This window comes from Tenrec ecaudatus, unplaced genomic scaffold, assembly GCF_050624435.1.
Source record: "Tenrec ecaudatus isolate mTenEca1 unplaced genomic scaffold, mTenEca1.hap1 Scaffold_2386, whole genome shotgun sequence".
NCBI lineage: Eukaryota > Metazoa > Chordata > Mammalia > Afrosoricida > Tenrecidae > Tenrec > Tenrec ecaudatus.
The window spans coordinates 769-18,139 of NW_027458576.1; the positions used below are offsets into that span (position 1 = coordinate 769).

Sequence of the window (17,371 nt, forward strand, 5' to 3'; positions counted from 1 at the left end):
CCCCTGAAGAATTTACCTTAGGGGCAGCACTGAAGCTACAGCTCAGGGAGAGGGACATGTCTGATCAGAGCACACAGGAGCAAATGAGGGGGGAGGAAGAGAGAGTGGAGCACATCCTGGCCCACCAAGACTTGAAGATGATATCCCTGCTCAGAGCAGCCAATAGCTAGAGAGGGCCATATGGTCAACCCCACTATGAGACATGACATCCCTCACTGGCCCATAGCCCTATAGGGGACAACACTGGATACACAGTGAGGGAATTATGCCTGATCAGACCCCACCACACCGAGGCAAAACACTAAAGGCGTGCAACAGAACAGCAAGGGGAGCAGAGCAAGAACGTCTCGAGGGAATACCAAAAATAGACTTTGGGGCCATGGTGTGGCACTCCATCAGACTCCACCAGAAAACACTCCTAAATGTCAATAGACCTTGAACTATTTTCTTTTTTGTTGCTTTGTTTTGCTCTGTCTTGGTTTGTGCATAGTATTATCTCTGCAGGTCTGTCTAGATAAAAGAGTCTGGATAAACAATCTGGAGGAGAAAACAACAGGACCGAAGGTTCCAGGGGACATAGTAGAGGGAGAGGTGGGGGAAAGGAAGTGGTGTTAATAAATCCCAGGGACAATGGAATAACAAGTGATCCAAAATCAGTGATGAGGAGGGTGTAAAAGGCCTGGTAGGGCTTGTTCAAGGGTAATGTAACTGAGAGGAATTACTGAAACCCAAATGAAGGCTGAGCATGATAGTGGGACAAGATAAAAGTAAAAGGAAATAGAGGAAAGAACTAGAAGGCAAAGGACATTTATAGAGGTCTAAATACAGGCATGTACATATGCAAACATATTTATATATGACAATGGGGAAATAATCGATCTATGTGCATATATTTATAGTATTAACGTAGCAGATGGACATTGGGCCTCTACTCAAGTACTCCCTCAATGCAAGAACACTTGTTCTATTAAACTGGCATTCCATAAGGCTCACCTTCCCAACACGATCGCTGAAGACAACACAGGTGCGTAAGCAAATGTGGTGAAGAAAGCTGGTAGTGCCTGGCTATCAAAAGATATAGCACCTAGGGTCTTAATGGCTTAAAAATAAAGAGGCCATTTAGCTGAGAAGCAATAAATCCCACATGGAAGAAGCACACTACCCTGTGTGATCATGAGATGTTGATGGGTTCAGGTATCAGGCATCAAAGAACAAAAATATTATTATCACTGTGAATGAGGGGCAGTGCAGAGTGGGGATCCAAAGCCCATCTGTAGGCAAGTGGCGATCCCCTCACAGAAGGGTCGCAGGGAGGAGATGAGCAAGTCAAGGTGCTGTGTAGCAATGATGAAACATACAACTTTACTCTAGTTTCAATGCTTCCTCCTCCCCACTATCATCATCCCAATTCTACCTTACAAATCCAGCTAGACCAAAGGATGTATACTGGTACACACAGGAACTGGAAACAGAGGCAATCCAGGACAGATGACCCTCTCAGGACCAGTGGTGAGAGCGGCGAAACAGGGAGGGTGGAGGGACGGAGGGGTAGAAAGCAGGAACTGATCACAAGGATCTACATATAACCACCCCCTGGGGGACAGACAACAGAAATGTGGGTGAAGGAAGATGCTGGACAGTGTAAGACATGGCAAAATAATAATAATTTATAAATTTATCAAGGATTCATGAGGGAGAAGGGTTAGGAGGGAGGGGAAAAAGGAGGAGCTGATACCAAGGGCTCAAGCAGAAAGAAATATTTTGAGAATGATGATGGCAAGAAATGTACAAATGTGCTTGACACAATGGATGTACGTATGGATTGTGATAAATGTTGTACGAGCCCTCAGTAAAATGATTAAAAAAATAAAAAGCAATGGATGGTAATTAAAATAGGAAAAATCCCACAAAGAATGGTGTCTTGCTAGGCACCCGGTTGAGTAGTACTACCAATCCCATGGGTGTCAGGGTAGAACTGTGCTTCACAGGGTTTTCGATGGTGATTTTTCAGAAGTAGATCACCAGGTCTTTCTTTCAATATCCCATTCAATGTGGGTGGACTCAAACTGCCAGCCTCGCAGTCGGCAGTGGGATGCGTCAACTGTGTGCACTTGCAGCTCATTTCCCTTTCCACTGGGCAGCACGGATCTTGGAAGCAGCATCCACAGTCATATTTATCTGGTGGCCTGCTTCTTGTGTGGTTCTTCTTATATTCCAAATAGGTATTCTGAAAATGTCCACTGCTGATAACAAGTTGATTCTGACTCACAACGACCATATAGGGCAGAGAACTACTTCTTTCGGTTTTTGAGGTGGAAAATCTTTACAGGAACAGACGGCTTCATCTCGCTCCCACAGACTGGCTGATGGGTTTGAACGACTGACCTAGATTTTAACAGCACCCAAACATAGCCACTAAGTACCACTAGGACTCCTTTAGACACATCCCTACTACTCAGCAGTGTGAGAAAGCTGATGCCTGATATACAACGAGTCGAAGTCTCTCTGTCTTGAGATTTAGTAACACAAAACCTAGGAGCATAGTCCATTACAACTGGTAGAGATGTGTGGAGCCTGAGCTAGAGCAGCAGGGCCTTAGCACGTCTACTTGGTGGCTCTCTGGAAGGATGGAAGTCAGACTACTGTTTTTAAGTTATCACTTGCTTAAGTGGGTGGCTGTGGATGTTGAAGGTGATAAGGAATGTGGGGAAAGTCTTGTGAAGTAGCAAGTCCACTAAGGTCTATCACAGCATTAAGAACAAAGGACTCTGGGTTTCTTACAGAGGCCACAGAAAGCCATTATGGTGTCCAGCAAAATACACAGCAGAAAAAAGTATCAAACCAAAGATAGCGGGTTACCATCTTATATTTCCTTTTATCAAAGGCAGCCTCACCAGGAAAATCAAGATGGACAGTTGGGAAAAAAAAGAAAAAGCTGAAATGATGCTTAAAGAGAAAGAACATTTGATAAATCCATTGTAGTGTCCACAATAGCAGTAAAAACTGCCACTGAAAGCGATCTGACTAAAATCTTATATTTGCCAAGGGCAGCCTCATCGAGAAAACAAAGATTACCAGCTGAGAGAAAGAGAAAGAAAGTTAAAATGATAGCTAAATTGGAGGAAAATTCAGCGACAAAGGGAAGAAGCATGGTTGTTGTGTTTTGCAATATGCATTGTAAATTACAGTGAAACTTTACGCTAAAATTTGGAAAAGAATGGGCGCTACGCAGGGGGAAAGGTCATGCTATTTCTCCTTCTGTAGAATGAGTGTAAGACACTGAGTTCAGCCAACAAGCAAGGATATCCCTGTAGCAATGAGCCCATCTGGTAACCTAATCGACCTCAAGAATCATTCTCTTGTCAAATGAACCGGCAGTCATTGGAGAAATGGCAGATTCTGGGGTAAATGGCAGCAATGTACAAGGTAAATCTGGAGTATCTCAGGAACCACGTAATAAAACAACCAAAACAATGATGGTGCAGTGCAAAAACTTAGCAGATAGGTTGACCTGTCTGGCACAATTTGAACACCAGAAATCTAAGCACAGTAATGAATTATAAACCTTTGGTAATAAATCGGAAATTCTTTAATTCCATAACAACAGGTAAAAACCCACTGCCTTCAAGTTGATTCTGACTGTTCGTGTCCCTATGGGAAGAGTAAAACTGCTCCCCATGGTTTCTTGGTTTCTTTTTTTACCCTAGAGTTCTGAGAGCGTACATGTTTATGGGAGCAATAGCTTGATCTTTCCCCTACAGAGAAAGATGGATGTGAATTGCTGACTTGTGGTTAGCAGTATCACACCAATCTGCACCACCAGGGCTCCTTATACCAATATGTGACACACGCCAACCGATAGATGGCATCGCCCTACTTTAATTAAAAAGGAAACAACAGAAAAGCACTAAGTCAAGGCATTTCTTTGAAACAGGGAAGAAGAGTCCCAAATAACCAGAAGCCTTGGGAATTTGGCAATACCAGACCAGCCCTACATGTACTTAAGGAAGTTTTCTAAATGGAAAGGAAAGAACATTAATCAAACACTCAAATGTACACAAAGGGGGAGGAAGGAGTCAGACAGAGATCTCAGAAAATAAGTACATATTACAACTACTGGATGTAGGGTGCACATTACTGTCACTGGAGATTCACCAACAGAAAAAGGAGAGGGAACAGTAAACCAGGAATACTTAATATTTCACATTCATTGTTGATTGCATGCTAAATGTTACTGTAATTGCATGTTGTATAGTATAATATTTGTAGTAACCACTAAGAGAATATGTAAAGAGGAATTAAAGCTCATAACAAAAGATGCTAAATACAAAAAATAACAGGAAAATTGATAAAAAGAGAAACCAGATAAAAGAAACTCAAAACCCAATTAGCTAAAAGAATGAAGAAAATGTAAATAGCCAAAATATTTACACAAAAGGCAGAGTGATAGACTGGATAAAAAACATGATTCATCTTTTGTTACCTACACAAAACACACATTCACATTAGGACACAAACTGACTGAAAATAAAGGATGGAAAAAATGTTCCGTGCAACCAGCACCCAAAAAAAGGAGTGTGGTCATACTGATAAAGGCTATTACATAATAAAAGGGCTAATACTTCAAGAAGATACAATTATTAGCATATATTCACCTAACCTGTCCAAAAACATGACACAAACACTAATATCAAAGAAAAAAATTACAGTGCCGCTATTAATATTTGTAGATTTGAAACTTTCAATTTCAGTTCTCGACAGAACATTTAAAAAGTGAATCAATAAGGACATTAAGAACATAAAGAAAATCATAAGCCAATTTAACTTAGAACACTCTATCCATCATCAGCAGACATATTCACAGGATAATTTTTCCAGAACCAACTACAGATTAGGCCACAAATCTCAAGTTTTAAAACATTAAAATCATACAAAGCATACTTTCTGACCATAATGGTATGAAGTAAGAAATCAATCACAGGAAGAATAAAAATGAATAATTATTATTATACCAAAATTAAATATTGTACGACTAGAAAACAATTTCTCTATGTAAGAAATTAAAAGTGAAATAAAAATATACTTGGTATCAAATATAAAGGAAAGCACAACATACCAAATCCTTTGGGACACAGCACAAACCATTCTCAGAGGGAAATTCATAGCAATACATGCCCATATTTAAAAAGATGGATGAAAATCAATTGTTTAAATGAAAACTTGAACAAAAAGGAAAGGAAGAGCAAGAGGCCAAAGATACTAGCTGAAATGAATAATAAATACCAGTGAGAAAGAAATGAAATAGAATACAGTTAAACAACAGAAAAAAATCAATCAAAACAGAAGTTGGTTCTTTGAAAAGAATCACTGAAACAAACTACTGGATATACTGGGGGGGGGGGGGGGGAAGGGCAAATAATCAAAAGAAATGAATCTGGAGACAACACAACATATTCATTGAATAAAGAATCATAACACTATGAAAAAGAACTGCAACAGATTTGAAAGTGCAGATGAATGGGACAAATTCCTGAAAATATACGACATACCTAAACTAATATGAATAGAAATAGGTTTAAGCAGAGTAATTATGAAATAAGCAATTCAGAATGTGATTAACCCCCTGCTCCACCCCTTCAAAAAAGACCAAAAATATATATAAAAAGAAAAGTCAATGGCAAGATGGCTTCACTGGGATATTTCATAAAAAATTCAGAAGTGCTGACACCAGTTCTATAGAAACTTTTAAAAACATTAAAGAAAGGGGACTAGAACATGTCCAACTGAACACATACACACAGGTAGATCCTTATGTAACAACCAGGATAGACTAGGCCCTAAGAAAAGACAGGTGGCCTGTGATCTCAGACAATGGCTTGAAAGTGAAGTAAAAGGAGGCTTCCACATATCAGAGACTGTGGGAGCAAGCAGAGAAGGGAAGGAAAGAGCAGGTCCACTGAAGAGGCGCCCAGTGGTCTCCTGCTACCCATCTGTAGCTCCATTCTGCAATGCTGGCTACAGCAACCCAGCTACACTCCTCAAAGACTATCATTGTGAGCAGGGTCCAAAGCTTCACGTGTAATAAGCACGCAGGTCCCATGTGGCTTCCAGCTCTCCAAGCAAGCTGGCCTGCACAGTTCCCGGAGCATAGGTCCCAAAGGACCAGCCTAGGCTATCCCAAGGACAAACTTGGCACCATGATAGTTTTCCTGAAGATTGCCTGTGCTTTGACGGACTATGTTAAGAAGCTCTTGGCCTTAGGGAAGAATACACTCAAGTACAGTGTTCCTCCCCCTCCCAACTTTTCTTAGTACAGCCTTTTACTGCCCAAAGCCTTTTTTCCCTCCCCCGTCCCTCTTCTATTATTCATTTCTGGCACTACTCAACAAAGTCATCGACTCCCACAAAATCTAGCAGCCCTCCCAACCGTAATACCCGGCCACGATGCTGCAGTGGCAGCAGTCACTCCTGATTCATCAGAAGAAGGATTAACAAATGAACAACACTCAGATCTCAAGGAATTTTCTTAAAAAGAACAGGCTCTGAAACTATCATAAATTGAATTCAGAAAAATGTTGTCATGTACTTTCAACAAAGAGTTTGCGAGAACAATGGTCAGAATAGAAAAGCTAGATATCTTCAACAAAAACCTCTAAAAAGAAATGCAGAAAATATTAAGATAAGAGAATTAGGCAACAATTTAGAAGAACAGAGTAAGAGAATTGAAGAAATGGAAAGCTGAATTGGTGAGTTTGAAGGCATATCTCTTAACTCCAATTTATGAGTGATACAATCAGCTAAAAGAACAAAAGAATCTGAAGAAAACATAAGAATGAAGTGGGATTCTATCCATAAAAGAAATTCCGGAATAATACTTCCTTAACAGAACAGAGGAGGAGAAAATAATTCTCCAGGAAGCAGAGAGAACCCAAAACACCACAGATCCCAAAAGAAAACACTGGAACATATTGTCGTTGAAATTTCCAAGACAGAAACAATTAGCAGGCTGAGAACAGCTTGGAAAAATTGTTTTAATTCATTTACAAAAACACTTTTATTGGCATATGACTCACATGTCATACAATAGCTCAATTATATTAAGATAAATTGTAATAATCATTATCACCACAATCAATTTTAGAACATTTTTTCTTTATTGCATTCATGTTATTTCCCCCAACCTCCCCTGCCACAGCCCCCAAAACCATTGTCTATATAGATTTAGTTATCCTGGATTTCATATACAGAAAAATGTATTTTTAAAAGCCTAACAACAATAACAAAGAAAACAGATTAAAAAAGCTCTAGAAAAGAAAGCAGAGGTTAAAAGAACTGGAATATATTTAAAATGAGTCAAAAGGGAGATGTATAAATTTTAACTTAAATACATCTGTAATAACCAATTTTACAATGCTATCTGTCTGATAACAGGGCTGTTCACATCCCATGGCTCTGGTCAGAGAGGATTCCCCAGAGCTTGCAAATGTTATCCACAACCTTAATACCAGGTGTTCATAATTGAAGCTGATATCATTCCCTCCTTCAGATTTGAATTTCATGAGTTAAAATCCTAGGATGTTACAGGCTGGTGTGCTTCTTCCACATGGACTTAGTTGGTCCCTCACTTAGATGGCTGTTTAAGACCAGCTTTTAAGACCCCAGAGGCTATTTTTTTCTGATAGGTGGGCACCATCTAGTTTCTTCATTACACTTTCCTATAGCATTCATGTCTTGAGTGATTTCTTCATGAGGACGAGCATCAAATAAGGCCATTTCATAAGAACTAATTGTACTTAGATTGAGGCTAGAATTAAGTGCAAGCTCAAAATCCATTCACATATTTATGGTTCATCTGGCTCTGGTTCACCTCAGAGATATAATTGTTATTTTCTGTTAGAGAACATTATCAATCATCCCCTTGGGCATAAGGCAATTTTATTGATAGTGTAATTAATTTAGCCAATGGTATAGAATTTAAAACAAAAATATGTCTTGTAAATTTAAATTTTATGTTTTCTTCCCATTGTCTCTCTTTTGTTGCCTTTAATAGATATTTTTATTAATTTATTTCTATTACCATCCTTTTTGTCTTTTTTCTCATATTTTTCTGTGTTACCAATGTTCTTAGGAACCAAGACACCGCTCCTCTATCTGTCTCTAGGTGGGTCCGCCCACATGCAGATACACCCACATGTGAGTACCGTGAGTGAACATTGTTACCCATGCTGCACCATGCTTTAAGACAAAATTTCATTTATTTGTCAACAGAAATAAATATTTCAAACAAAACAAAACTGTAAACCAATATCCCTTATGAATATAGGGGCAAAATCTCAAAATCCTGGCCAACAGAATCCAACAATCTATCAAAAAGCTAAGCAAAAGAACCACAGCAGGTGAGATTGGTTCCAGGGATGCAAAGATGGTTTGAAATGAGAAAAATAATGAATGTGATCTACCATATAAAAAAGAAAAACAACCACATGAGCATTTCAATTGATTCAGAAAAGGTATTTGATAATATCTAACAGCCATTCTAGATACAAATACTAAAAAATAGGAATCGAAGGGAAATTCTCAATGAAATCAGGGACATATATGAAAAACCAACTGCCAGCATCTTACTCAATAGGGAGAAACTGAAAGCACTCATTCCTCTTTCAGATGGAAATACACAACAATGCTCCTTATTAACACTCTTATTCAACATTGTACTGGAAGTTAGCCAGAGCTATCAGGACACAAAAAGAAGTTTCAAAAATCCAAATGGGCAAAGAAGTAAAACTGTCACTATTTGCAGACGATCTGATTCTATACATAGAAGGCACCAAAGGCTCAACAAAAATATTGCTAGAAAATATAAAAAGATTTGGCAACATGGCAGGAAACAAAATTGACATATAATAATCAACAGGATTCTTGCATACTAACAAAGATAACTCCGGAAAAGAAAACAAGGAATCAATACCATTTACAATAACCACATAAAGATGAGTCTCTTTAACAAATGGTGCAGGAAAAATTGGATTTCGACTTGCAGAATAATTAAATAAGACTAATGCCCCACACCCCCACAAAAACATATAATATGGATCAAATATCTAAAAATAAATACCAGAAAATCAATGAGAAAACATGGACAAACTTAAGAGTCCTATTGCAGGGGATACACAAAATGTCAAATATTAATGAAGGATACACACGTAACAGAAGACAAAATTGAAGTCTGGGACTTAAGAAAAGTAAAACAAAAACTTCATCAAAAAAGTAAAAATGTTATCTACAGATTAGGAAAAAGATTTTGGCAATGATATACGTAATTGAAACACTTCAATAAGAAAAAGATGAATAGGTCTGTGTGGCAAGATGGTGATGGAGTAGCATTCCAGAGGGACTCTGCAGAAATCAGTGGAGGAGAGTCACTGAGAGGGAAATATCACTCTTCTGGGTCACAGGCAGAGCATCTTAAAGATGAGCAGACACTAGGTCTTGAAGAGCTGTGGGGTTTGGGCTACTACTGTAGAGGTTGGCTATGGCTTAGCCTTTCCCCTGCCACAGTCTCGGCTGGATCTGAGCTCTCTTGGCCAGCACAAAGGCTTAACTTCAACACAACCACAGCTTACTGCTGCCTTTCAGCAGGGTTTAAACCCCTCCAGCCCCACAGTCAGGTGACTAGGGCTGTTATTTCTCTCTCCCTTCTTCCACAGTCTAATTGGCCTCGGTACCCACCACCTGGTCTTTTTTCTTTCTTGTCTTTCCTTTCACATGTCACTGCTGGGCTCCAGGTCACTGCTCTTTGCCTAGAGCAACTGCATCCATCCTCCACTCAGCTGGGGCAGCTCCTGCCCACTTGCCCTCTGTAGCCTTACAAGCAGCTGGGGAAATCTTGCCTGTCTTCTGCCACACCTCAAATGGGGGAATCTCCCCTTAAAACATCTAGGAGAACTCCCATCAACCCTCCAAAGCCCTGTAAGCAGATGATGGAAATCCCAACCACCCTCCACGGTGCACCATGTGGCTGGGAGGGTCCCTGGGCCCCTCCCCGTCCTCTGTGGTCCCACATGGCTGAGGGAACTTCCTCCTACTTGCTGCCGTGCTTTACACAACTTAAGACAGCTCTGTGAGCCCTCTCCAGTGTGCCACACTGCTGTGGGAGCATCTGTGTGACCTATATGGGAGATCTTGCTACTAGAACAATTCCGTCTGTTATCTGCAGTGCTCTACACTAAAGTGGGCACACCCATCAACACTATGTGGCAATCCCGCTGCAGGAAGCACCCCCGCACTTCCCCTGAGGTGTTCCAAGCCGCTGTGGGCCACACCACCATGGCTTCCTGTAAGATCATCCAGTGCAGTGTCATCCTCCCCAGTCCACAATCACCCAACCAGAGTCCCATGAGAGGACCATCCAACGTAACCTCTAAATAACAGGATACGGGTTGGCTAGGTAAGGAGTAAAACCACAGGAGGAAAAAGTGGTAGCCTGACCTAGTACATTTAGCTGCAGGCAGTTCAATGACGCACTCCAATGAGTTTTCCAAAGTAGGAGACCAGTGCTTGTTGACTTTCTGAAAAATGGCACCAGGCTCTTCTAAAACAACACAACACAAACAGCAACCAGCCACAAAAACCTCAATGAAAAAACAGGAGAAACAAAAGGCAATGCCAGAAGTCCTGAACATAATGACATGTATAGTAGAAGCAGACATTGATCTGCAAACAGAAAGCAATCTTCAGGATTTCTGCTTGGAGTTATACAGAATATGAGGGAAGCAATATAAAAAAAGGATGAAATGATAGAGGAGATAAAGGCCACGCACCAAAGGGAAATAAAAGACCTCAGGGACAAGATAACCAAATCCAGTAGTGAATTCACAGACTTCTTCAAAAGACTTGATGAGGCAGAGAATTGCACCAGTGGCCTAGAGGATAAACAGGCAGACTTCAGCAAATGGGAAAGGCAGTTAGCCAAGATAATCAAAGAAACTGAAGAAAAGCTGAGAGCCATGTTTGATGCTATGAAGAACAACATCTGAATAATTGAACTACCTGAACAAGGCACAACAAAAGAGTCAATGGCATAATAAATAGTGTAGAAATTCTTAGGGGAAAACTTCTCCAGATTAATAAATGAAAACTAGGCAACTATTCAGGAGGCCAAAATAACACCAGCTGGACTGAATTCCCAAGAAGAAATCACCAAGGCATATAACAGCTATTCTATCCAACTTAGAGGAAAAGGACAGACTCATAAGAGCAGCTAGGGAAAATAGAAACAGTTACCTATAAAGGAACTCAAACAAGAGTCTGTTGAGACCAATCAGCGGACACTGTGAAGAGGAGAAATTGAAGAAAATAACACAAACCCAAGAATACTCTATCCAGCCAAATTATCAAGATAGATGGAGAAGTTAGAGTCTTCCCAGACAGGAAAAACTCAAAGACTACGATAAAAGAAACTAGCCCTACAAAAGATCCTTATCTAACCGGTATGGGCAGAAAAACATCACTCACCAAACAAAAACAAGAGACTGCCACATAAAACAACTCCACCCAGATGTAAACAAAGAGTAAAGAGCCCCCAAGATAACAGTGGCAAAGAAAGGCAGAATGAACCACACACAAATGGACAACACACTGATAAGAAAGGGAGGTAGGAAAACATTCAACACAAAAGGTACAAGATGACATCACAGAGTCCACAGTTGGATATAATAACCCTGAATAACAATGGACAGAACTCAGCCAATAAAAGGCAGAGGTTAGCAGCCTGACTTAGAAAACACAACCCCTTGGGCTGCTACCTATAGGATACACATCTTATGATTACAGACAAAAATAGGCTGAGAATCAAAGGCTGGAGAAAAATATACCAAGAAAACGGCCATTCAAAAAAAAGAAAAGGTTGCAATCCTAACCTCAGATTGTAAAAATAGTTCCCAAGGTACAAGCCATAACAAGACATAAGGGGTAGGGGCACTATATAATGTTCAAGGGAACAGTAGATGAAGAACCAGTGAACATAATAAATATATTCATGTTCAACGCGACGTCCACAAAATTTATCAAACACTCCAAAAGATGATAAAAGAAATCACAGGCTAACAATTATAGTAGGTGACCTTAATACACCATTCTCTGAGAAAGATCACAAGGAAAGAAGCTTAACAAGGAGGCAACAGATCTAAACATTATGATTAAATGACTTGACCTGATAGATATTTTCAGAACGCTCCACCAAAATGCAAAAACACCCTCATATTCTTTTTAAGCCCCCCATGGCACATACTCAAAGATAGACCACATGCTGGGACATAAGTTGAATCTGTGTAAATTCAAACATAAAGAGACCATACCGACTTCTCTCTCCGACCACTATAACATAAGGCTGAAAATCGACAGAAGGATGATGAAGAAAACAAGGGAAAAAATTGTAAGAAAAATAACTCTCTTTTGCAAAAGGAGTGGTTACTGGCTCAGAAAGATATGAAATTAGAAAATTTCTAGAAACCAATGAGAATACAGTTACCAAAACCTTTGAGACAGCAAAGGCCGCTATCAGAGAAAGTCTGATAGTAATATGTAAGCACATGAAAAAGAAAGAGACGTATGATTGATGTGCTGACACAAAACTTACACCAATTAGAGCAGTCAGCAGAATAATCCTACAAATTGCAAAAGAAAAATAAAAAGGGCTGAGATTCATGAAAGGGAAAACAAGAAAATTATGGAAAAAATAAATGCAGCTAAAAGCTGGTTCTTTGAAAGGATTAACAGAATCAAAAGACCATGGAAAACCTAACCAAAGAAAGGAAGGAACAAATTTCAATAGCAAGGATGAGGAATGAAACAAGGGACATTACAATGAACCCTAATAAAATCAAAAGGGTAATTGCACAGTACTATGAAGGACTGTACTCCAATGAGTTCAACAGCTTCTCACTCCCCGCTATCACGACCTCAGTGCCGCTTCCCAATCTAGACTAGACGGGAGCATGCGCATAGGCATAGGCAAGAGATAAAACTCACGACACATGGAACCAGGAACAGGAATGGGAATAGAGACAACAAAAGGGTAGGGGGAAGGGGGGCGAAGTGGGGAGAGAGGAGACACCAATAGCAATGAATAGCATATAATCCCGTACCCCCAGTCAGGGGGGAGAACAACAGAAACTAGAAGGGAAGGGAGATGGCGGTCGGAGTAAGATTTGAAAATAATTAACAATCTACAATGTATCAAGGGGCCACGAGGGTTGGGGTTGGGGGAGGAGAAGGGAGAGGAAAAAAGAGGAGCTGATCCCAAGGGCTCCATGGAAAGTAAATGTCTATAAAAGAAAGACAGAATATATGTACGGATATGTCAGATACAATTGATGTATAGATTGTAACAAGAGTTGTAAGAGCCCCCAATAAAATGATTAAAAAACACCCACACAACAACTTTGTTTTTAAAGAAAGATATACAGTAGAAGAATAGCAGCCGTCAAGTCTGGAGCACTGGGCCTGGTTTCTTGGGACATTCTTGTGGCTATAACATGAGGCCACTTTTAGATATCAAGTTGACCTTCCACACGCAGCAAGTAGACGTCATCAAATTTGAGGCTTTTCAGCAGAATCAAGGCTAAACGTAGAAGCCCGGTCTCTTCAAGAAGATACTCTCAGTGGTCTCCTCTTTCAACCTCCAAAAGGAGGGCCTGAACATGGCCTGCTCAAACCTCAGCCACTCTCATAGCCATCAGCTAGGTTGAGCTACACAGACACTGGTCACCTACAGTTCTGTCCATTCTAATGGTTGAACACCACCCTCTTAGCAGGTACAATGAGACAAGAAGTAGAGTTCTTTGGACTTTTTTGCACAAGAGGTCTAGAGACCTGCTGATGCAGCCAGAGGGTCATGCTTTTAGAGAAAACCCTAAGTTCCCCATAAGCTTTGACCCTGCCCCAGTGTAGAAATGGTTGGGGAAGAGGATGGGAATGAGCAAAGGTGAAGGTTTGGGTACCAACAACCAAAATGCTGGCATGTAAGACCCAATACAAGATTAATATGTGACTGCTCACAGCAGTCAAAAGAGTGAGTGCAGTAGAGCTGAGGATGGTGAGGGAACCCCCCCGGCCCAGCCCCTCAAACTTCCCTGGCACATACCCTGCACTTGAATTCATACTCCTTCAGGATCGACATGAACTGTTCTTGAGAGAAGAGTGCAGTGCCATCTGGTTCCAGCTGATGTCAGACCCAGAAAGAAAGCAACAATACAGAGAATGGTAAGGCAGGTCCTCTTGGGCCAGGTTCCTGGGGCCACCTCCTCACTTTCCTTCTGGGAATCTAACTTCTACTTTCCAGTAGCTCTAGAAAAAAGCATCCAGTCTACCTACTTTCAAACTTGTTTAAAAGGTCTTGCCACCAACAGCGTTTTCTTAGCACCCGGAGCCTGTGGTGGCTGGGATGCACTTCTGCCTTGTCTCTGGTGCAACTTCTCCCTTCCCAGCAACGTCCTTAGGGTAGATGACATATGATGGCACCACGCTCTAAGTGCTCCTTTGGCCTCTCTGGCTAATCCCAAGTACTATTAGTGGGTCCTGGCTTTATCAGTACAGAGGCCATACTACGCGGGGTAGCACTAGGTCACAGTGACTTGGCATGAAAAGGGGAAAGAAAAAGATATTATATAGATTTCTCTCCATTACAGGATTTTTGTAAGGAAAAAACCCAAAGTTCTATCACCCAAGTATCATTTTCAAGACATGGCCCACACTACTGACCATGATTCTAGTTGAAAGACTCAGAATAAGCAGAAGCACTTGCCTTGTCCTTCAGCACAAACTCAAGGTCATTCTGCAGTTTCAGCACCAGCTTCTCTGAATCTGACTACTTTTCCACAACTTCAAAGATCTCCTTCTGCAATCGACTGTTTTCCTAAAAGATTCAGGCCAGTGGTTTAATAGCTATATAACGCAAGCAATGACGCAATGGTAACTTTCTCACCTTTCCATAAGGGAGAGGTGTTACAGGGAGGCAAGCTGCTTTTCCTTGAAAGAGTTCCTGTAGTGGTGGAGGGTGTGAGGGCAGCTGTGTTGAAGTGAAATTACTTGGAATGGCTTTTCTATTCATGTCTTTGTAACTCCCACCAAATTTTGGGGCCATATCAAGCAAATAGGGTATGTGAAATGCTAACTGAGGGAATTTGTTGGTTTTCCCATTGCACTGTGTATATAAGAGTGAATGATAACAGTTGCAGACAGAAACATTCCATGTTAATCAAGATGGAAACACCAGGAATGAGCACATGTAAGATCCTTGCCTGAAGTAGTGGAGGCACCAGAAGTATCAGAGGCCAAGGCACTGAGAACAGAAGACAAAGCAAAGGAGCAGTGCTAAGCTCATGAGGTAGAGGGCAGAGGTGCAACACTAAGAAAGAGATGCCTACCATCGTGGGTGAGAAGAGGCAATGCAGACCAAAAAACCTGTTTCCTTAACGTTCTGTAACTGGTTAGCTTCCTTAAGCAATTCTATAACCATGAACATTGCCTGTAAGTTTTTTTGAAGACGTTGCAATACATTATTGAACCCAACAGAGAGGTAGCGTGCCAACTGAGGGATGTTGGTATCAGATAAGGGTAAAAAAAGGATAGAGGGTCAAGGCATTCTGCCTTGTGGCAATTAGCTTGGGCTGGTGTGGCATTGGAATCTCCCCCTTCGTGTAGCTAGGAGGTCAGACGTACGGCATTTCATCAGTTGGTGTCAAGAGTGGAATTAACTGCAATGGCTCCAGGCTCATGAAAGCATGGGGTTTTACAAAAGAAAGGTCAGGGTAAGGGAAGTGAAAATTTTGATTCTTAGATTATTCCTTTGGTTATTCTTACTATGGACTGCTGAAAGGACAAAATGATCTGTCTTGGAAGAAATACAGCTATAGTGCACCTTAAGAGTCTAAGATGGGCACACTTTGGACATGTCAGGAAAGACCAGCCCCTGGGGAAGACATTATGTCTGATAAAGCAAAGGGACAGTGAAAAAGAGGAAGGCTCTCGATGCGATCGATTGGTACCATGGCTGCAACAGGAGGCTCAACGGGAAAAACTGTGAGGATATTGCAGAACCTGGCATAGATGCATAAGGTCGAAACCTACATGATGGTACCTACCTAAAACAATGGCAGTGCTTGAAAGAAATGTAAGAGATGTCAAGGGCGTGAAAGTGCTCTGGAGTGGCCTGAAGGAAATACCAGGCTGGTTAAACAAAACAGTTAATAAGAAGGCCAGGGTTTCCTGGATGTACCCTAACAGAGGCCCAAGTCCGTAGACATACGAATGGGATAATCTGGGTGGAGAAAAGAACATTGAACTGAGTGTTTTTAAAAGGATGATGTATTTGGGTTTATGTGTTTAGCTGACTGTTGGATAGAGGTTTCTCCTGACTAGTGTTATAAATAGGTATCATGTGCGATAGAAACAAATACTCAGTTTTATGATTACAGAGAGCTTGTATGTTCACATTCAGCCTATTCTTATTGGATTTGTTAAAAGGGGAGTTAGGAATTTTCCCTGAAGAAATGGGTTTTTGTTTTAAGTCCAAGTAGAGTATTGGAGGCCTGTTGGTGTAGTAGTTACGCACTGGGCTTCTAACTGCAAGTTCAGCAGTTCAAACCACAAGACACTTCATGGGAGAAAGATGTGGCTTTCTATTCCTGTAAAGAGTTACAATCTTAGAAACCCACAAGGGCAGCTCTACCCCCTGCCCTATAGGCTGAATGAGAGTCAGAATTGATTTAACTGCAGTGAGTTTGGTTTGGTTTGGTTTGGAAAGAGCAGTGAAAGCTCTCACCAGTGTGGATGGAAGCCTCACCCAGAACCTTTGCTACCAGTATTTTTGCACTTATTTGCAAAGACATGCAGATCCACCCAGAACAACTGAAAGAATGAGTAGGAGAAAAATCGGTTTGGCCTTTTGAATTTTGAGCTGCCTGCCTTTAGAGTCATCTTAGCAGGGAGAAGTGTGTTCCTCTCAGAGAATGGCTCCTGACAGACTGAAGTTAAGGGAGCTGGCGGCAGCCTAGTACGCTCACTGTGCTGACACTTGGGTCCACTTGGGTGGGAGTGGTGGAACTGCCGCACTGATGACACAGCCTGCATTTTGGCATGTTCTATTGGCACCTGCTGATCTGGCCCCAGAAGCTAGAGATGAGAGAGAGGGGCTGGCTGGTCTGAAGTTTGAAAATGTGAGTGAAGAGGGGAAGACATTGGGAGATTTCATGAGTTGTGAATTATAAAGCTGATGATCAGGACCTAGGCCATGGGGAGTTAGGGTTGATGAGAATATATGAATTGGCCAGTTAATCTAAAGTACAGGGAGGTGTGTGTGAACTCCCAAGCT

The 17,371-nt window shown here is 41.1% G+C and overlaps 1 protein-coding gene across 1 annotated transcript in view; it reads right to left on the minus strand.

The window, feature by feature from the left end:
* Positions 1 to 14,866: 14,866 nt before the first annotated feature.
* LOC142436372 (ninein-like protein) overlaps positions 14,867 to 17,371 on the minus strand; it is a 40,758-nt gene continuing 38,253 nt past the window's right edge. The window contains exon 10 of the mRNA XM_075540067.1: positions 14,867 to 14,914. Coding sequence (XP_075396182.1) covers positions 14,867 to 14,914 — 48 coding nt within the window. The remainder of the gene's footprint in view (positions 14,915 to 17,371) is intronic.